At 40.0% G+C, this 20182-nt stretch overlaps 2 protein-coding genes, 1 long non-coding RNA gene and 1 other non-coding gene across 8 annotated transcripts; 3 read left to right on the top strand and 1 right to left on the bottom strand.

The window, feature by feature from the left end:
* Positions 1-1510: 1510 nt before the first annotated feature.
* On the bottom strand, positions 1511-10522 carry LOC111326387 (coiled-coil domain-containing protein 13). 3 transcript variants are annotated; one of them, XM_022930369.2, is made up of 13 exons: positions 10251-10521; positions 8848-8922; positions 7977-8082; positions 7243-7382; positions 6893-6979; positions 6240-6353; positions 6019-6123; positions 5395-5568; positions 4782-4958; positions 3550-4166; positions 3153-3263; positions 2578-2781; positions 1511-2126 (listed from the first exon to the last, which is right to left on the bottom strand). In XM_022930369.2, exons 1-13 carry the CDS (start codon positions 10440-10442, stop codon positions 1961-1963), a joined length of 2268 nt encoding a protein of 755 aa, XP_022786104.2. In that variant the 5' UTR covers positions 10443-10521; the 3' UTR covers positions 1511-1960. The 3 variants fall into 3 exon arrangements, with proteins under 3 accessions (XP_022786104.2, XP_088596554.1, XP_088596553.1); XM_088740428.1 differs by lacking the exon at positions 10251-10521 and adding an exon at positions 8314-8365 and having other exon boundaries at positions 8848-8906; XM_088740427.1 differs by lacking the exon at positions 3153-3263 and having other exon boundaries at positions 10251-10522.
* Positions 6011-7977, top strand: LOC111326388 (uncharacterized). The gene is made up of 3 exons (XR_002694436.2): positions 6011-6128; positions 6940-7023; positions 7339-7977. It is a non-coding gene; the product is annotated as an uncharacterized LOC111326388 (long non-coding RNA).
* Positions 10523-10540: 18 nt separating the features above from the next.
* LOC111326365 (serine/threonine-protein kinase Nek8) lies at positions 10541-16497 on the top strand. Of its 3 annotated transcripts, none has more exons than XM_088740431.1 (5): positions 10541-11550; positions 12098-12529; positions 13303-13421; positions 13755-14987; positions 15736-16497. In XM_088740431.1, the coding sequence occupies exons 1-4, from the start codon at positions 10695-10697 to the stop codon at positions 14442-14444; spliced, it is 2097 nt and encodes a 698-aa protein (XP_088596557.1). In that variant the 5' UTR covers positions 10541-10694; the 3' UTR covers positions 14445-14987; positions 15736-16497. The 3 variants fall into 3 exon arrangements, with proteins under 3 accessions (XP_088596557.1, XP_088596556.1, XP_088596555.1); XM_088740430.1 differs by having other exon boundaries at positions 13755-15119; XM_088740429.1 differs by having other exon boundaries at positions 13755-15488.
* On the top strand, positions 14658-14871 carry LOC148719353 (small nucleolar RNA U3). Its single transcript, XR_015994349.1, has one exon. It is a non-coding gene; the product is annotated as a small nucleolar RNA U3 (small nucleolar RNA).
* Positions 16498-20182: the final 3685 nt, after the last annotated feature.

Here is a 20182-nt window from a genome sequence, read left to right as displayed (position 1 = left end):
TAACAAGCCAACTGGGAGCAGGCCGTTAAGTTGATTCGTAATAAACCCGTGATGATAAATCAAATACAATGGATATATGAAGTTCATATATTTTGAACTGCGGTATTAAATACGTATGATGCACGATCCTTCGCAGTAGATAGCGCTATTTATGCAAAAGCGAAAATCAGACCCGAAAAAATCAGGCGTGTACGGGATTCGAACCACTGACCTCTGCGATAATAGTGAAGCGCTCTACCAATTGAGCTAACAAGCCAACTGGGAGCAGGCCGTTAAGTTGATTCGTAATAAACCCGTGATGATAAATCAGATACAATGAATATATGAAGTTCATATATTTTGAACTGCGGTATTAAATACGTATCATCATACGTATTTTTCATATCATCACGGGTTTATTACGAATCAACTTAACGGCCTGCTCCCAGTTCGCTTGTTAGCTCAATTGGTGGAGCGCTTCACTAGTATCGCAGAGGTCAGTGGTTCGAATCCCGTAAACGCCTGATTTTTTTCAGGTCTGATTTTCGCTATTGCATAAATAGCGCTATCTACTGCGAAGGATCGTGCATCATACGTAATAATAATAATAATAATAATAATAATAATAATAATAATAATAATAATAATAATAATAAAAACCCTGGTTAAAATCTGGATATGCACAACTAAAAACTAAGCTAATAGTTCTTGGATAAAAGATATTTTCGAAGAGAAGATTTAAAAGAGCCAATGGAGTCTTTCTCTCGAATATCTAAAGGGAGGCTGTTCCATAGTTTTGCTCCACTGGCCTGAAAAGTTCGTCCCCCTTCCGTTTTTCTATTATAGGAGGGGCACACTAAGTTATATTTTCCATGGCGACTGGTTCTGGTGTCGGTCTGAGTTTCTCGTTAAAAGTTCTGTTATATAGCTCGGACAATTATTTTCATCTTTGATGCGCCTAAATATTAAACTAGTCCTTTTAAGCTTTAATTCTTCCTAAAGTGGCAGCCAATCGAGTCGTCTAAAAAGCATCTCGCTTCTTTCACCGATATCAGCATCCAAGATTACTCGAGCTGCTCGCTTTTGCAGCTTGGATACGAGGTTGACGTTCTCTTTTGACGCAGTGCACCATGCACATGAGCCATTCAACATTATTGGCTTGATCAAGGCGTTGAAATATAGCTTACGCTCAGCTAGAGGCAGGTTACGCTTAATCTTCTTCAGCACCGCAATACATTGTGACACTTTTTTAAAAATGTCATCTATGTGTTAAGTAAAACTCAAGCGATTGTCTAATTTTACTCCAAGTAGTTTCTGTGAAAGTTATTTGCTCAATCTCGCTACCGTTGCATGATAATTTAAGATTCATGTCTGGAGCTTTCTTTTCCAGTCGTTTGCCAGATAGTACCTCCTACACAAGAAACTTCCCAAAATCAAACTATGTAACAACGCCACCTTTAGCTTTCCGCTTCGCTTTCTAACGCAAGGTCCAGATTTACATAAAAAAAAAACAAACAAACAAACAACAATGTTGAAGGGTTCAACTGATAAATTGAAGGTACGTAATTAGCAGCGTTGCGGGATAAAAGTGTTCGCTACAAACAAAGGAGAATGCGGCCAGGTGTTATAAAGAGGAGTTTGTATCATCGACATTCAATTAGTGCGTTTACGATGCTGTTCGCAGGAGACTACGTGAAAGGCGATAGCAAACCGTCCAATTTGCTCGCTGTTTACAAGAATACCGTCTACGATCATCGCTTAAGCCGCTCGAGTAAGAACCGAAACACTTAAACCAACTGTGAACAGGCAAGCACGGTTAGGAAGTCTTCAAGTGTCTCTCACAAATATTTTTTTTCTCTCTCCTTTTTTTTCACAGGAAGCAAAACGTGACAAAACAGACAAAATCGATTGAAGGCTTGATCATGTACATATTGATATCATCTGACTTAGAGCATGAAGTCCAAATTCCAAATGGCATACACTAGCTGGGGGCGGAATTCTGTCTAAATTGTCTCAGGCCCTGCAAGAAAATCTTCTTGGTCTGATCGATCATCTCTTGGTAAAATTTTAAGTCCTCTTCTTTGGCTTTCAGCGTGGAACTGAGTGCTTCTTTAAGCGCGTCGTTTTCGTCTGTCTGGATGGCCAGCCTACACAAGAAATCAAAAGGATCGTGTTAGTTTAAAATAAGGATTTCCCGGTATGGCAGTGGCCCAAGATGACCCCTACCACAAAGAATTCAGAGTGGTATAAATTTATGAAGCTTTCTCCTAGTTTTAGGAAATAAAAATATAAATGTCGACTATCGTATAGCATCGAGGTTCGGCCCCAAAAACCGAGCCATTACAATGAAAGATTCCTAACTGAAAGCAACCCTTAATAAAACGCATCGTCGATCACCAGTTTCAAACTGATAAAAGTACATCAACAGCGCTCAGTATCAAATTTTGAAAAGCTTTTGGTGTTTGCCCTTCATCAGAGCGTATTGCAACGTACACGATAACCTCTTTCAAAACCGACCACTTTGTGTATTTATAAAGTCGTTGGCACACAAGGAATTGACAATAATCGGCCAAGTGGGATATTTACGTAATTTCCTACCTAGTTGCAAGCTCGTCCAAGTCTTCAGGCTTTCCTTGTCGTTCCTGTCCTGTGCCCACAGACCCATATCCTTTGCCTCGCCCTTTAGCCACGCCCTGTCCCGACTGGACTCTACTCAGCTGCTTCTCCACGTGAACGACTTGACGTCGTTCTTGTTGCCATTTGTTGATTGCCTCCAACTCACTGTTATTAGCGTCATCGACTCTGAAATATTACACAAATTTATATTCTCCATCAAAAAAAATTGATAGCTTAAGTAATTTTCAATTATATGAGACCTCAACCATCTATACAGCGAAATTAACATAAGAAAACGAAACAAAAAATTAAGAACTAACAACTGACGGAATAAAAAGCTAAAAGAGAAAAGAGTTCTAGCTGCGGCCGCCCGAAGGTCTTCTGGAACTAGTTGCAAGCTAAATCACTGACCCTTGGGTAAGTTATATTAGGCTCTCCGTCGTACACCGATTTGTCACCTCCAATCCGTTAAGTATCCAAAGCACTGCATCCAAAGCACTGCACACCCCCCCCCCCCGATCCATTCACACTGTCAAAGTTAACTGTGTATAGATTACCTTTTCTGCAGGAGGGTAACCAGTTCTAGGAGCCGATCTCGCTCAACTTCAGCCGCCTGACACAAGGACTTGTTCTCATGTACTTGAGATTTTAATAATTGGATCTCGTCACTGATATAATCAAAATTGAACAGAAATCAATGGGCTGTTTCTCTCAAAAAACAAATGGCTAAACTGTGTTATAAGAGAGCCACTGGTTGAGGCAGTTTCCCTGTTGCGGACAAAACAAGATTTCTTAAGACACAAAAAGGAAACACTGTGTTGCCGAGTTAGAATTTTGTGAAACATCGTTTCTTGTTTGTCAGTCTGGTGTTTATCCTTTTTTTTTTTCATCCAGCCTTTTTCTCTTATTTTCTTTCATGCATAAAGTAATCAGCAGCACCACTTTTTTACATACCTGCCTCCAACACTGTTCCGGCGTCCCCTGCTTCCACGTCCACCACTTGGTGGTGTGGGCGGCAGCTGGTTTCCATGCGCTGAATTCCTTCCCGGCGTGCCGTTTATACTTCCTCGTGACATCACGTGTCGTCTAACCGGACTACCGGGAACAGAGTAACCCTGGGTCCTTCGAGGTCCTTCGGGATGATGCTGTGATGGATTTCCTTGTCTGTTATGCGACATGTAACTGTTATTTTGAAGTCCTACGTGTTCGGCCCTCTCCGCATGGGGTCCTCCCTCCACAAAGCCGTTTACCAGTAATGGTCCTTTCAAGACCGGCTCTTGAGGGGCAGTATTATTATTCAGCCTTTCTTCATTTGTCGGTAAGTCCTCCGTACCACACGCTACAGATTTTGTCTCGCGCTCGCTAAGCTCCTTATATCTTTCGTTAGTGTTTTGCAGTGCTACTCTCGCTTTACTGAGTTCTTCTTCAATCCGCTGTATCCGTCCGTCTCGCTCTTGGCAGGCCAATTTAAGGTGCTCTATTTGTGCCTTGTCTTCTGAATTGTTCACTGGTTTAGGCGATGAGGAAGTGTCCTTTTTAGTTGCTGCACTTTTCAGCTGTTGCTGCTCCCTCTAAAACAAAAGATCTCACTCTAGTTATTTTCATTCCAAGAAAACACCGCGGTTAAATCATCCTATATGAAACACTTCAGTTGAAACTCAGAAGCAATCTCCACCCACAGTGTTAAAGGAAAGTGCCCTCTTCTAATCCTTCTAATGGTTGCTTGACTCCATTTTGAAAGGTGCAGGTTACAAACCGCTCACTGTGATGTGATCTTATACCAGACATTTCACTCTCACAGTGTCTCCCTCCACCATGGAATACATTGTACAGCCATTCAACTGTCAAGCAAATTCGGAGAAATACATGCACTTACTGGGGTTTCGTGCGATGGACTATTAAGCCATGCAGCGGAACGAAAAAACTCCTTACCATGTTACGCGACAGAAATCGATTGTCTCCAGCAGTTATGAGATACGGGGCTCGCGAGGCTCAACCCCGTTTCTAAAACACTTTCACGCAGTTCTTTCCACGCATAATCAATAATGCGCCTCCGCTTACCAAGTAAGTAAACGTAGCTTGACCGCACAATCAACCTTCGCCGCACACTTACACAGTAGGTACCATAACCACAACGACAACCAACAAACACAACAAAAAGCTAAGGATTCAACATTTGAACATACCATAAGAGCAGCAATAAGTTCATCATCGTGAGCTCCTTTCTCCAGTAGGGTTTGCACTTGAGCCTTCAATCCCTTCAGTTCACTAGCTAGCACCTTATTGCGCGCTTTGGCGGCGTCGTGTTTTTGTTGTAACTTGGTGTGCTCTTGGTCCAAACTCTCTAGCTCTGCTTGAGTTTTCTAAAGAAACCAATCAACAACCATGCACAGACAGGTTATTCCCAACCATTCGTGACCATTGTTATGGCATTCTCGCCTTTTAACGCGTGTACCTGGGATCCAGATTTCACTAGGAAGGGTATATCATGAGAGAAAGTTAGAGGGCAGGGTTTTAGGGAAATACTCAGAAAGTGAATATCAAGGGAAGCTCAAGTTAACGCTTAATGAAGAACAAAGTTTGTACAGTTATTTCCTTTCAGGAGAATTGAGCCCTTTCATGTATGGACAATGATAAAACTGCGAACATGTGAGTGACCTATTTTTGCTACCATGTAGTTGTACTATTTTTGAAACACCATTAAATAAATAACCACAGTTACTGCGCTTTCCAAAGCTAAATAATGACGCCGGCCTGCGCACGCCCACCTTTCACAACAATATTTGATGCACTTCTCACCTCTTGTGCCTCCTTACGATCTTTCTCGATCTTTTTCAACACAGAGCGGTGTTTCTCGTCATACTGGGACGGAGCACTGGAGGGTGACATCATGGCTGATCTAAGAAAGATGTTGTTTGATGTAACTGAGCCACCACGAGCAACCTGATTCAACTGTCCCTTCAACTCTGTAACCTGTGAAGTTGAATATAAGACTGTTACAGCTTTCAATACGCTTGCAGCTATGGGAACGCCTGAACTTAAGAAGGCCTTTAAAACAAAATCATGATGAAATATATTTCCCTAGTTGTTCACTGGAAAGCCGTCCAAACCTCTTTGAAGGTATTTCCATCATCAAAATGTATGACCTCCGTTTAAAATCAAAAATACGGTTGATAAGTTGTAAAACCTTAGTTACCCGTTTTTGTTTTTGTCGCTTCCTTCCTAATTTAGGACAACTGAGTATACGTCATTTTATCACGTGATAACCCCTATGAAGCTACTCAATTATCATGTTTCATCATACACGTACGTAAAATTAACCTAAAGAGATCAAAGTTTTTGGAAATGAGTGTCATTTCTTGTCCCTCTCTTTAGTACGAAAACGTTTTTTTTGGGGTCCTGGCCCATGGACTAAAATTATACCTTATTTTGTAAAGAAGTGATCTGCTGTTGTCGTCCTCTCCAACCACTGGAGTCATTCAACAGTGTAGCGATGTTGAAACCATCCCCAACCTCCTTTGCAAGGACCTTAAGTGAGTAAAAAGTTAAATAAATGAATACGCCAGCATTTAATGCAACTACACGAGATCGTGTGGTCGTATAAAATCTGCAGATGATCAACCCTAATAAGTAAGTGATCTGACCTTATGTGCAACCTTTAAATCTTTTTTGAGTTTGTCACATTGGTTCCTAAATTCTGCCACTTTATTGTTTGCTTGGCTCAATTTGTCCTGCAGAGAGGCAACTTCAGAGCTATCCTACAAAACAAAAGAATGCATGGTTACCATCACATGCAACATGGTGCTGGATAAATATATTTCATTTTCTTATACTGTCTATCACTTGCTGTGGGATATTAAGATGGAACCCTGCTAACTCGAACTCAATTCACTCTACAGCGGCCAATTTACAATTTCAATTTAAAAGATATAACCATTACCTTGTTACCCCCACCAACGCAGCACCACAGTTTCTTTAGAAACTTTATAACTCTGAAATCCCCTGATACCTCGAACAAGTTCTGATTTCCCTTGACAAATCTTTTCAGTCATTTCATATCAGCTAACTCGCACCCCCACCCCCACCCCCTCCTTCCCACTCAACCATTTTTTGTCTCCCTTGTGAGTTTGAGTTAGCAGGTTTCTACTGTATCTTGAAGGAAAACTGAATTTCCCCAATAATTATTAACTATTACACTGGGCTCTACATCTTTATGTAGTCAGGTCACTAGAAGTTGACCAGGGCTGGTGTGTGAGTTCAAAAATTTGTACAAGTATGACCAGGTAACCACCACTACCTTTTCTGAATCTGATGACTTTGATTTACTCTTCCGCTCTTCACCAGGCTGTTTTGAGTTACTCTGCAAAATTCCTGAGGATACCATCTGACAAACAAGGCAAAGAAAATTGTCGATCAGTGCAATAGAAGGTGACCATTAAATTATTTTCCACTGATTTACATTTGACAATTTTATAAGTAGCATTTTTTTTTACACTACTGGTAGATGTCTAATCAAGGCTTTCTGCAAATGTCAGCATGTATAAAAGAAAAAAAAATGTGTCTGCTAGAGTTTCCTTTTTTGCAAGAGTGTATATAACTACAAAACGAACAACTCTCATTCTACTATATTAATGCAATGTACAATACTTCTCTTTCCATCTCTCTCATCTTCTTCATCAGTTGCCGTACTTTGTTACGCTCACTTTCCAAATCAGCCATCAGTTCTCTGTTCTTCTTTGACAGTTCCATGATTCTACCAGCAGCAGTGTCAGCTGCCACCCCTGTACCTAAGAGAACACAGTTTACGATGATCAAATGGAGGTTCCACACAAAAATGCACACATATATAAGCCTGTGGAAAGGAAAGGAAAGGAAAGGAAATCCGAGGCTGCATATGACATAGTAGTGTGAGGGTTCTTTAACATCCCCTGCTAATCAGTGCAGAAAAGATACAAGAGACAGGGTTTATGGTTTTTGTATTCATCCAAGAAGACTAGTTAGAATGTCAAACCCTTTGAAGATGTCCACTCAGTGAAAAGACATGACACTTCTGGTTTAAATGCCCCACCCCTGCCAAGCAAGCTTCAAATTCCTTATCTCCCGGGCACAGAAAACAATCAAATTCCCATAGAAACTTTGAATTGAACAGCGCATTACAATTCAGGAGCACCCTACTTGACAAAAGGCTGCCACACAGTTTCTAAATGACATTTTTTTTTTTAAATGTAACCCTTTCTGACAGCAGCTAATTCATTAGTGGATAGAGCTCAAGTCTGAAATATTGTCCAAAAAAATCAGCAGTTGACTACCCTGAACAGCTTAATAACCCCCATTCTACACAGAAGCAAGAATTGTTATTTCATTTTTAAGTTAGTTTTTACCAGCCAAAGCCTTTTTCTCTTCAGCTCGTGCTTTTCTCAGAATCCTCATTTCTTCATCTCTCTCACCAAGAAGCTTGTAGAGTCTTCCATTTTCATCTTTAAGAACCTGTATGATTTATGAGAACGAGTCTGAATTCTTACTGTCATTTACAACACTGTACTCAGTACAATGTCATTCCTGTAAACATGTCAAAGTGAAGGATCAGTCTGGTAGAACCTTGGTTTAACCCTTTGGCTCCCAGAAGTGATCAACATGTAACTTCTCTCTATAATATCCATACATGATCCAGCAAACAGGTAATGAGAATCCACAAACTTATCAGGTAGAAGTTGTTACCTTGATTGAACACCAAATTCTCATAACCAATTTACAAGGAAATGTGTATCAGCTAGAGGAGAGAATTCAAAATCAGATCTCGGGAGTTAAAGGTTTAATTACATGCCAAGGACTTGTAACAGGAGTTTACTGTAACAGTTGTGTAGCCACATTAAATTTAATTTTTCTCTTTTTCTGTAAATAATTTCACAAATGAATTTAAAACCTTGTCATTGTCAAAGTAAACATTTTTAAATAAAGTAAAAAAAAAAAATTCATAGAGAAGGTGTGTAATGCAGAAGCCCATATGGGACAATCTCAAGCTAACTTTGATATCCAAACACATAATATTATTATAATTCCCAATCTTTAAAAACCCCAAGTATAAATCACAAATAAATTATGAGATCCTCAAAGACTTTTTTCAAAAATCGAAATATGAGTTGCAAGCTACATGTAAGAATCCTGGTGAAATCCAGAGAAATTTGTGAAATCCTATTCCAATATTATAGGATAGCAAATCAGTTTTGGATTTTTACTTTATAATATACGCACCCTTATAGTATCCTTCAAGTCCTCAAGTTCCCTGTGCACGGGTGCCTCTTCCCCAAAAAGCACCTTAGAATCAAGCTGAAAAAAAAAAACTTCATTTGTTACACATTTCCTTACTCTGGAATTCTAGCATTAAATAGATACAAATGAAATTCACCGTGTTTTCTCCCTTAACCCTTTAACTCACACTTTCAATAGTTGAAAGAGCATGTTTTGTGAGTGGAGCTGAGCTCAAGCTGTCACTCTATCTATCAATTTGTACAATGTCTGACCATTTCCCAGACTTCCCAGGTCATCACTGTGAAGCAATCCTCAGATATTATATTGTCTGCCCGCTTACTCTAATATCTTTTCAGATACATTGAGTAGAAGGCCAGATTGGTCAGTCAGCAGCCAAGTTTTACAGCGCTAGCTGTCACTCCAAGCAATTCTCATGTTCCTGTGAATTCAGAAGTTGTTCATTCATAACACAAATGCCTTGGACAACTTGTTTTCAGGTTGTCATAAGAAAAAACTTGCATTTTTGTGAGCCACAATTTGACTGGATTTCACCAAACATTATGCTTTGATTCAGATTTTGTTTTAAGTTAGACTAAAAAACTAGAAGCAGAAGTCTGGAGTTGTGAACTTTGATGATTTGACATTTTTGACAGCTTTGGTCTTATTTGACCAATTAGATTATTTGACTATTTTGACAAGGATTCTCATTGTGTGTTTAAGGTAGTATAAAACATGCTGGCCACCCTTTTAGCTCCCTTAGAGAATTATCATTTGTTTTGAAAATAGAAAGTAATGTGGGCGTAATTTGACAGATTCTTCATTAACAATTAAAGAAAGAAGCCTCAAATGTTCTCCACTCTGTGACCAGAGCACTCAAGAAGTGGGGAGAACACACAACTACATCTCCTGTTTCCCCTCTGTTGTGCTCTAGGCACTTGTTTTGTGCTAAGCACAAAGCAATACAATAGAACAGAGCACCATCACGGGTTCTTTATTTGTTAACCAGTCCCTAATGTCTCCTTAAAATAATTATATCACCGCTGAATCACACTTTTAGGTCATGAAAATAAAAGACATTCATCAAGTTGGTGAGTTGGCAACTAATGAAGCTTTCAAATTCTTCTTGTCAACCCCCTAGGAAATGCTTGGAGAACACTATGGAGAATATACATACTGATTTACGGGTGCAAAGGGTTAATGGTGTGCTTTTGGAATTGTTTATAATTAGAGATTCAAGTCGCTGCAATCAGTATAAAAAGTAACAGCTCAATTTTTTTTCTCCAGAACAATAGTGTTCCCTTCTGTACACATTGCGAGAAAGTTGAGAATGGAACCCCCAGTTGGCACAGTTATTTTATGTATTACTCATACTTTGAACTAAATTAATCAAAACAAAATACACGAACTTTTAAGTCTAAATGATCGCTTGTGCCGTCATGTCCCCAAAAGCTTTCAACCGTTGTAGCTTCTTCATCGTCCCTTGATGTCTTGTCAGAATTCTTGGTCTTTCGCTGTTTTCTGGCGAGAAGTTTTTTCTGTTGTTGTTCCTGTATTAGCTGGAACTGTTGTCGTAACGATTCGGACGCGTCCGTGGTCATGTTTTCAAAAGATTTTTAAGAGTTATTTGTTAAGTTTATCCGACATTTTGTTGCCAACAGACAAAGTTGTGGTACTCAGTCCTCTCTCTGCTTTGACTTTCAAAGTGAGGTTAATCGATCAAAACATGGCGGAGACTTCATATCACCGTTTGTTAGCAGATATACATATATTTTGTTACCCCATTTCCCTTTCTCCGATCTCTTATTTAGGGAGTTCAAAGTGTAATATAAGTCCTTTGATCTGATAAAGGAATGGAAAACTACGAAAAAATTAAGAGTATCGGCCGTGGTGCCTACGGAACTGTATATCTGTGCAGACGAATTTCCGATGGATGTCATGTTATCATCAAACAAATTCCTGTGGAAGAAATGAGTAAAGAGGAGAGAGTGGCCGCTAAAAACGAAGTCCAAGTGCTTTCCATGCTGAAACACCCAAATATAATTGCTTATTTTGAGAGTTTCGTCGAGGAAAAAGCCTTAATGATAGTCATGGAATATGCCCAAGGAGGTACTATGTACACTTTCCTCGAGGAACGCGAGGGAAAGCTTTTGGACGAAGACGAGATAATACGACTTTTCGTACAAATTGTGCTGGCTATTCATCACGTCCACCAACAACACATCCTTCATAGGGATCTTAAGACTCAAAACATTTTATTAAACAAGACAAGGAAAGTAGTAAAGATCGGAGATTTTGGCATCTCAAAAATACTGAGTAGCAAAAGCAAGGCCAACTCCGTGATAGGCACGCCATGTTATATTTCGCCAGAACTGTGCGAGGGCAAACCATATAATCAAAAAAGCGATATTTGGGCTCTTGGATGTGTTTTATACGAACTAGCTACGTTAAAGAAAGCGTTCGAGGCATCCAATCTGCCTGCTCTGGTAATGAAAATTATGAAAGGGAACTTCATTCCGATTTCCGAAAGATACAGTGAAGATTTCAAGAATCTTGTTTTAAACATGCTTCAGGTGGACCCCGCTAAGAGGCCAACTCTACGGCAGATCATGGCACAACCGCTTGTGGTCAATGCTCTGTTTAATCTGCACACTGATGTAGGACGAGTTCCATGCAACAGAGCGCCAAGACCAACAGCAGGAATATCGGGTAAACTTTGAATTTGCATTTTTGTTGTTCATGCGCATCTCAACAACACGGTAACTTCTAACAGCTTTAGTAGGATCCTGAATTGAGAGAAGTGGGAAAGCTTTCCATATTACTACTGTAACAGTATAATTCCATACTATTCTCAGACAAAGCTTTATTCCCAAAGGTTATGTACTGCTCTCACAATTGTTTTCTTTTGTCAAGTAACTGTATGTGTAATGAATTATGGGGCTATAAAAGAATTTGCTAAGTCTTGTCAAGTTATGTTTTCAGGTTTAGGAGAAACAATCCAGTTTCGAACCCTTTCCCAATTGACTGATTCTTTTTAACAAGAAAATAGGTTTGGTGAACTATTTAGGTATGTTAGGGAAGTTAATCAGTACATTGGAATGGGCCGTGGTGATGTGGAATGCAAAAACCACTCATGTAGGCCAATACTAAAAGGTAGTAGTGTTGGGAATGTCTTACCAAAGTACATGACAATGTGCAAAATATTTAACCCCTTGAAAATATGTAGCCTATTCAAAAAGTGTCTGCCTATTTACAGCTGTCATACCTCCAAAAAGTGGACGATCATCAAGTGGCAGCCGTCCCACAGGCAATCAAGTCTATCGCACCAGCTCCACAAACTCAGCCTCTGTAATTCTTGAAGGACTTCCTGATTTTAAGCCAAGAGAACCCCAGTATGTAGTGTACCTGTGGGGAGGTGGCATCAGATCACCAGCTAAACTGACACTTCCACAGCATGACTCTGATGTCGTTCAGGTAGCCACAGGCAGGGCACTGAAAACAGGGGTCTCTAAAAGTGGACGTATGATCATCTGGGATTCCAATAAGAAGGCAGTGGATGTTTCTTCAGATGCAGCAGAGAAGGGGAGATTGTTGGAAGATATGTGGGTACCAAGGTTTCTAGAGGGGCAATCTGGAGTGACAATAGTCGAAGTATCCTGTGGTGATTTCTTTGTGGCTTGTTTGACAGGTAAAACTTTCAATGAACTCCAGACCTTGTGATGTACAGTGGAATTGTTTGAATTTCCATTTGATGTCATGTAGAGGCCACATCCACTTTACTTGTTTGTTATTTGTCTCATAAAAAATGTATTTTTATAATTACTTGTAAATTATCTCTTCTTGCACCAACAGAGGTAAAATTCCTTTATGGTCTATTGAATCTGAATGGCTTCCCCTTTTGATTTTATTGAATTGTTTTATCGTTAAACTCCCAAGATCTGTTTAAAAATTCCCCCATCTAGCTGCTACATTAAGTTAGGAGAATTTGATGTTAGATCAAGATAACAGTTTCTACCTGATAAGTTTGAGTATTCTCATTACCTGTTTGCAGGGTCATGTATGGATATGATAGGGAGATGTTACATGTTAATCGCTGCTGGGAATTAAAGAGCTAAAACTGGCCAAAATTGTTTTTCTGATATTGTTTTTCCTTAATAAAACACTGTTCTAATAGACATAACAGAAGCTTATGACCCTCTAATCAGTATTTGTGTGCTGGGAAAATCATGATCATCACTAGCAAGCCTTTATTTGAGCCTTTTGTTTACTGTCTTTGAGCATTTTGTTTACTTTGCCTAAAATTCTAATGTTCGTTGGAACATATTTGTTTGATGTGATAGCAAAAGCAAAATGCTGTTAATGGTGAGTCACCTATCGATCTCTCTTCCAATAGATCATAAGTAGGAACAATTCAAAATGCGTGTATCATACAGCTTTACTTTTTCATATAATTGTTTCTAGATCGTGGAATCCTCATGACATTTGGGAATGGAATGCATGGTGCATTAGGACATGGAAATCACAATGACGTTGGTCAGGCCAAAATTGTTGAACAATTGATTGGATTTGAAGTTAAGCAGGTGAGAAATATTTTGACACCCGTGAGAAGTAAACCAAAAAAACAAAAGCAAAGAAAAAAAAAACAAAGAAAAACAAAGAACATACAGTTTTAAGTAAACTTGTGGCCCACAGGTGGTAATCTGCTGGTGATCTGTCAGTAAGTCGTTGGTAACAATATTAAAACAGTATTTTTCGCCCAAACTTCAATAGAGCTTAGCTTTCTACCACAAATTGAGTTAGTTGCATCTTTTTTTATCCAAACATTGTCGCTTATTATCACGTCAAGATCTTGTTACGTGTTAGCAAATATGAAATCATTCAGTAATATCGCCCCCGCTTGTTTAATACCATAGGTGTCCTGTGGTGCTTCCCATGTCATGGTCGTCACGGCTGACCGTGAACTCTTCTCGTGGGGACGCGGTGACAACGGGCGTTTGGGGCTCGGAAACCAGCAGTGTTTTTCTCTTCCACAACCTGTGAGTCTTGAACCTGGTTTTACTGCGAAACAGGTCAAATGCGGCGTGGACTGCTCGTTTGTGTTGACATTGAATAACAGGCTGTTAGCCTGCGGTAGTAACAGATGTAACAAACTGGCATTAGACACTGAGGATCAATCCGTGGACGAGTCACATATTCTGAGGCCCATCACTTCCCTGCCTGTGATGGCCGAGCCTGTCAAGGCTGTCACCATGGGAACGTCACACACTGCGGTGCTAACGGACAGCGGTAAATGCCTAACATTCGGTTCCAACTCGTTTGGCCAGCTCGGTTATGAACGCGAGGGAAGTTGCAGGGAGCCCAGAGTTGTTAAAGCTTTGGAAAACAAGAAGCTTACGTTTGTTTCTTGCGGAGATACTTTTACAGTTGCAGTTAGCAATGATGGAGATGTGTTCTCGTGGGGGAAGGGTGCCAGGGGGCGGCTGGGATTGCAGACGGACGAAGACTGTGCCACACCCATGTCTGTTACTTTATCAACGAAATTGAAAGTCCTCTCTGTGTCGTGTAGCCACAGCACTACCTTGATGTGTGGACAGGTTCTTTAAGTAACAAATCTCTTGCGATAGCTTGATTCCGGTGAGGTTCTTTACGTCATCGACGAACACGTGAAGAAGAAAGAAAACGATTGTCCCAAATCAGCCGTTGGTCTTTAGATTTCAGAAACAATGCGCATGCGAGTTTGATCTGTTGTTAGGGATATCCCATATGTAGCATCTTTCTAAATGAAATCAGTTCAGTTGTTCAACTGAATCACATCTAAGACCGTACTTACTAGGATCATTTCTACAGTACGTGTTCCGTCTTTGTATCCTAGCAAAGACAACGCCATCAACCGCGATGACGATGTACAGCGCTCATCTCTGAGCGGGAAGCACGTTGTCGATTCGTGACGACTAGTTGGCGACGATTGATGACCGTTCCTCTCCCTACTCTGGTGGGGGAATTGGAGGAGGTGATCGCATTCTGAGCGGTTGATATTAAACAGACAATAGGATGTTGTATGAGAGGGTAATAGATGGTGGTTGGGCTCTAAGCCTTATACTCTTCTTCAATTACAGTTCACCAAAAGTCAAAACAGATTTATCACAGTGAGTGTGCGTGCATTTTTCTGTAACGGCAATTAACTGAGAGAATGTAACGGCAATTAACTGAGAGAATATTCTAGTGAGGAGAATTTCTTCAATTACAGATCTCCCTAAAGTCAACACAGATTCATCACAGTGAGTGTGCGTGCATTTTTCTGTAACGGCAATAACTGAGAGAATGTGTTGAAGGACGCAGCCATTACTCTTTGCTATTCTCAGGACCTTTACTTGCGGGGATGTAATATTCTAGTGAGGAGAATTTCAGTAAAACTGATCTCTTAGTGGCTTCATTGGATGACAACCCGATTTGATTTCCAAACAATCGCTCGCAAAAAATCAATCTTGCAATGACGATCAATGGAAAAACCCCGTTTAACACTCCATTTTCCCACCTTATACTGAGGTCTTCCATCTTCAGGCATAATACGATATACTTCACAGAAAAATATGTCATAAACGATATGAAAAGAAACCACTAATTCGCCGTGACACAGTCTCAAAAGAGTAAGCTGCCTTAAAAACACAACATTTGCTGTTTATAAAAAATGAATAGATAAAAAAATTAATGAACGGAAGCCGCGTATTGTTTGTTATTCAAACTCATTACATAACATTTGTGAACATGAATTTTAATTATTTTCTTTTCCTGATTTTCGTACATAATTTATAAGCGGTGAATTGACCTGCGGTCTTGGCTCGACGGCCGCTCGGCTATTTATGTTCCTTTTACTAAATCGACTTTTCTTTGCAGGAATAAATCGAAACTCCTGTTTGAGCCACGTCGCAACAAAGCTTATTTAGACACTTCAGCGAAGACAATTTTCGATTTAATATTATAGTCATGGACAATCTGCTGTTTGACTACGATCATCCGACTCTCCGTGTTCTCTTCGTTTCGACGATAATCATACTGGGGCTGTTGATTATTAACGATTTGATTCCTTGGGGTCCGCTGGGCCGTCGTACAAGACGCAGAGAAAGCAACCTTGTTCTAATCATCCTCGCAATACTCGCCTTGGCGGTCGAGTGGACAGTTTACATGTTTTTATGAGTCAAAATGAATTAAGCTACTGGAACTTTAGTCTTCGATCTTGCACAATCGCCTACCGGCCACTCAGATTCAATTTTCTGATGTGTAAATCAGCCCTCTTCATTTCTGCGATTCCAGCTTACATTTCTTCTCGCGGAGTGTTATAACAGATTCACAATATTTCAATTTACGTTACATTCAAGGGAACAAGGGAAAACTAAGCTGCTGATATTTCAATTTACTTTGTCGACGCTTTCTAGGACGTGGAAAGAGCTGACATTGATTATTCAAACTGAACAAAGAACTCAAAAAACAAACCGTCAGGCAATAATTGTAGAGACTGATCTAGGAAAGAGCCAAAGAAAGATCGACCAGGGAGTAAAAGATGGTTTCCAGCTGACTATACCATGTGGACGATTTGAATATTTAAATTGCTGTCATTTTTCGTCGCATTTGACTTGCAAATAAAGAACTGAATTCACATATAGTGAAATCACGCAGCTCCGTCCAAGGGGGTATTCCATCCTAACAGCGCGATTACACCAAGGTTGCCTCTTGTGGCTTTGCATATGTTTACATGACCTCTTCAGAAAATTTTACGTCGCGCTAAGTCATTTTGCGCGCGTTCCAAGTGGGAGTGTCATTCTACTGTAAAATCTCACAATGATACCATGCGATACGGTAAATGGTTGGAACGTTAACCCAGGAGTAACATTTGATCGTATAGTCTTGATATGGTACCATACTCTTATGCTCTTCACTTGAGAAAAAAATCATAATTTATTTGAATAATACGTATGGATGTTCCTCAGAACAATATGACTGACTAGTCATGTGACATTTTGTGGGCAACACAACCCAACAGCATTTTGCATTTCCCAGCCTGCTTGCAAGCAGTAGTTTGTGTCTTCAAACGGGAGATTCAGCGCGGTGAATATTCGGTCGCCACTCGTCACAAGTCTTCCACTCGCCCAATATGGCCACCGAATATTAGCCGCCCAGAATCATCTCGCGCTTGAAAACACAAACTACCGCTTTACGGATCGCCTCGAGAGTTGGTATTTTGTTTAGGATTTTCATAAGAGTATCAATAATCTTGCATGCAGCAGGACAAAAAATGTGGAATTGCTTAGACTTGTAATAATTACTTAGAGGTAAAATAAATCCCCTTTTTCGTCTTGCCGGGTTAAGTTTATGAGGCTGATTGTGACCAACGGGCAGCAACGAGGTCATCATCTTTTTTCATCGATCGCCTTGCAGTCACCTAATCAGCAGCACCGTCGCTTTTTCTTTTTCTCCTAAATTTTCGGAGCACCCCTGGTAATCGAGATTTCCTTTTGGTGGGCTGTGAGTCACATTTAACGTTTGTTCTCAAATCGAGGTATTCGAGGGGCAACGCGCTCAATTCAGACATCTCCGGGAACCGGAATGGGTCGCTGGAACCACACTGACCACTTGCTTCCGTGACAACAAGGTTGTTTATCTGCATGTAAAGATCCCGATTGAATGTTGAATTATTATCTCTAGGTTTGTGAGATCTAAAAGATTCTTTTTTGGTTGTAGTGGACGAATTTTTCATTGACTTTCCTCGACAGGGTTTGCCTGAAATTCTCCCCTTTTTTCCTTGAGGTCTACGTTCCTGCGCATCTGAAATATTTTTATCACCACAATAAGACTCATTCTCTGCTGTCCTTTGAGTCCCTCTGAATGAAATCCTTTGTCTGAAAGCTTTCCATGTAGTAATTTTCGATGAAAAAGACGAATTCGATGCAGTTTCTTGGGTATCCGTCGTGTTATCATCTTTGTCACGATTATCGACTCCCATCCAAGTTGTTCTCCTCATAAAATTTTCATTCAGCCGAGCACATGTTGCGAAGCTCTGTAGAGCCTGGGCGCCAGTTTGTCTTTGTAAAAAACTGTCTTTGGTCTCGGAGAAAGCTAAGACAACATGATCGTTTGAGGTTTCAACTGGCTCGTCTTCAGAAATCTCGTGTATGGTACACTGCCCGTTGGCGCACTTGGCCTCAGAACGGCCTTCTCTGGCTGTGGGTAAAACTGCGGGCACAATTTTGTTTCTTCTGAACCAGTACCTGATTCCGCGGTCCCTAACTCCATTTACATCATAATCTTTCTGTCTTGTGCTTTTGCTGTGAGACATACACTGAGATCTCCGGCGATATTCCTCATCTTTTACCACAATCGTATCAAGTTGTTGGACTTGCGTTTCACGTTCGTTATCTCGATGACCAAAAGCTTCCATTAACCCGCACGTGATAAAACACAAGAAATAAGAGAGCTTTGATGAAAGCATGCTGTTAGACTTCTCAGTATCTTTTGGTAAATCTCAAGTGCACATATTTTGTTTTAAATGTGGCAATAGATCCATTACATGCGTCATAGTCAGGCTTACATCACCATTCCTTACGCGCGCAAAAGATTCGAGGATACAACTTATTTTTAAACGATACAACTTTTATAGTCTAGTAGACTACAGTTTCCTGCCAATAAGTCCAAAACCTGTATCCTCTAATATAAATCAACGAGAAATTACATCGAAATCTTGAAATCTTCAATTCACTCTTGGTTCTTTCCTCTATTCCGAAGTTTTAGCCTTAGTTGACAAAAGTTTTTTCTCTCTGGGTGTTGATCACCCCTTTATATCTTTTGGATATTTTCAAATTTTTACGTTGTTCTTTATTTGCATACTCCTCAATTGGCCCGGGGGCATTACGAGAGAAGAACGTCCTCGTGCTTGAACCGATCAGAGCATGCGCTATATCAGCCTCGTGCTCAGTCACGGAGTAAAGAAAACTACTAAAAAAATATCAACTGCCCAGCTCTCATAAAAAAAAAAAAACACAATTAAACATCAGGCGCCAAAGTATGCTTTTTTTGCAGATATTATCTATTCCGAGAAGCGAAGAGTACGATAACATGTTACAACTCAACGTTAGACTGTAAAGGAAACTTACACCGGCATCAGCATGATCACTTTTTTGGAACTTAGTCCCAAATTTCACTTAGACATGTGGCTGCTGCAGCCGTGAAAATGTAGTTTAACTATGAAAAAAGATGAACAATATTCTTCCAGCTGGTGCGTATTTTACCTCGATCATGTATATGTCCGGGTAAATACTAAAACATAATTCCATAATTCAATTTGTATCTACCTAAACTGATAATCGAATATCCACAACTTAAACAGTTTATAAAAGAGTTATTTGTATTTTTAAGATAAGTTATAAATTTCGGTTGCCGTCCTGGAGAAAGATTTATCTTCGGGCGAGGCCAACAACGAGCAAAAAAAACGTATCTACTTTGAAACCACTTCAGTAGTTGAAAAAAAGGAAGACTTTGCATTAGTTAGTGGGGACCACGTAACAAAGAAGTTTCATCAATGTTATTAGTGATTTTCCACCTTCAACGTTGTCTATGTGCTCTCAACGGCTTGCATCTTTGATATTGATACGGGCGACATACAACCCCCTTTGTACCCAATGTACACAAGTCCGTGTCGACAACAGATTCTTTTATTCGGGTAAGAAACACCATTTGGGAAAGGAGAGCATCGATCCATACGGTGATCGAAAAGCGTGGCAACATTTTTGGTTGTCGCGAAAGTAGATTTTATTGGAGCATTTAATCAGCTGGAAATCTACTGTCTAAGATGCCTGAAATGAAAATACAAATAGTGGGTAATTTATGATAGCTGGGTTATATACACATTTTGATTGGTTCTTACTTATGATCTGTTGGAGGATAGACGTATATCACTATTAACAACAATTTTTTTTTTCTTTTTTATCATATTAAACAAATAGATTCCATATTTGCGAAAGTCTGAACATATCTCTGTCTAACCGAGTTCGCGGGCCGTACTGGTGAGTTACGGGGTGGATTGGATACGCAGGAATTTATGGTCCCGGGCACGCGAAACGCACGGGTCATAAATCGAGTGGAAACTTCATCAGCTCATTAAAGAAAGGGAAGGAAACTCAGAAAGAGATTATAAGGAGAAAGAGAAGGTGGCTTCTGGTCCAGGCCTAGGGACATATCAATTTTACTGAAGTTATTAATGGATAGTAATAGCCGGACTACCCCATACATGTACTGACATGTAAGACTAACTATTCATTGTAAAAATTAGGTTAAGGAATTAATACTAGTT

The sequence above is a fragment of the Stylophora pistillata genome, chromosome 12 (assembly GCF_964205215.1).
Source record: "Stylophora pistillata chromosome 12, jaStyPist1.2, whole genome shotgun sequence".
In the NCBI taxonomy this organism is placed as follows: domain Eukaryota; kingdom Metazoa; phylum Cnidaria; class Anthozoa; order Scleractinia; family Pocilloporidae; genus Stylophora; species Stylophora pistillata.
The sequence above is the reverse complement of the archived record's forward strand: the minus strand, read 5'-3'. Positions and strand labels throughout refer to the sequence as shown.

Bases quoted from the DNA above. Each gene is read 5' to 3' on its own strand.
- LOC111326387 (XM_022930369.2), bottom strand. From the start codon at position 10,442: ATGACCACGGACGCGTCCGAATCGTTACGACAACAGTTCCAGCTAATA. The intron at 8,923-10,250 runs GTTCGTGTATTT...TTTTTTTTTCAG, and splicing joins GCGATCATTTAGACTTAAAA to CTTGATTCTAAGGTGCTTTT. The intron at 3,264-3,549 runs GTATGTAAAAAA...TGATTATATCAG, and splicing joins CGGAACAGTGTTGGAGGCAG to TGACGAGATCCAATTATTAA.
- LOC111326365 (XM_088740431.1), top strand. From the start codon at position 10,695: ATGGAAAACTACGAAAAAATTAAGAGTATCGGCCGTGGTGCCTACGGA. The intron at 11,551-12,097 runs GTAAACTTTGAA...GCCTATTTACAG, and splicing joins ACCAACAGCAGGAATATCGG to CTGTCATACCTCCAAAAAGT. The intron at 13,422-13,754 runs GTGAGAAATATT...TTAATACCATAG, and splicing joins TTGGATTTGAAGTTAAGCAG to GTGTCCTGTGGTGCTTCCCA.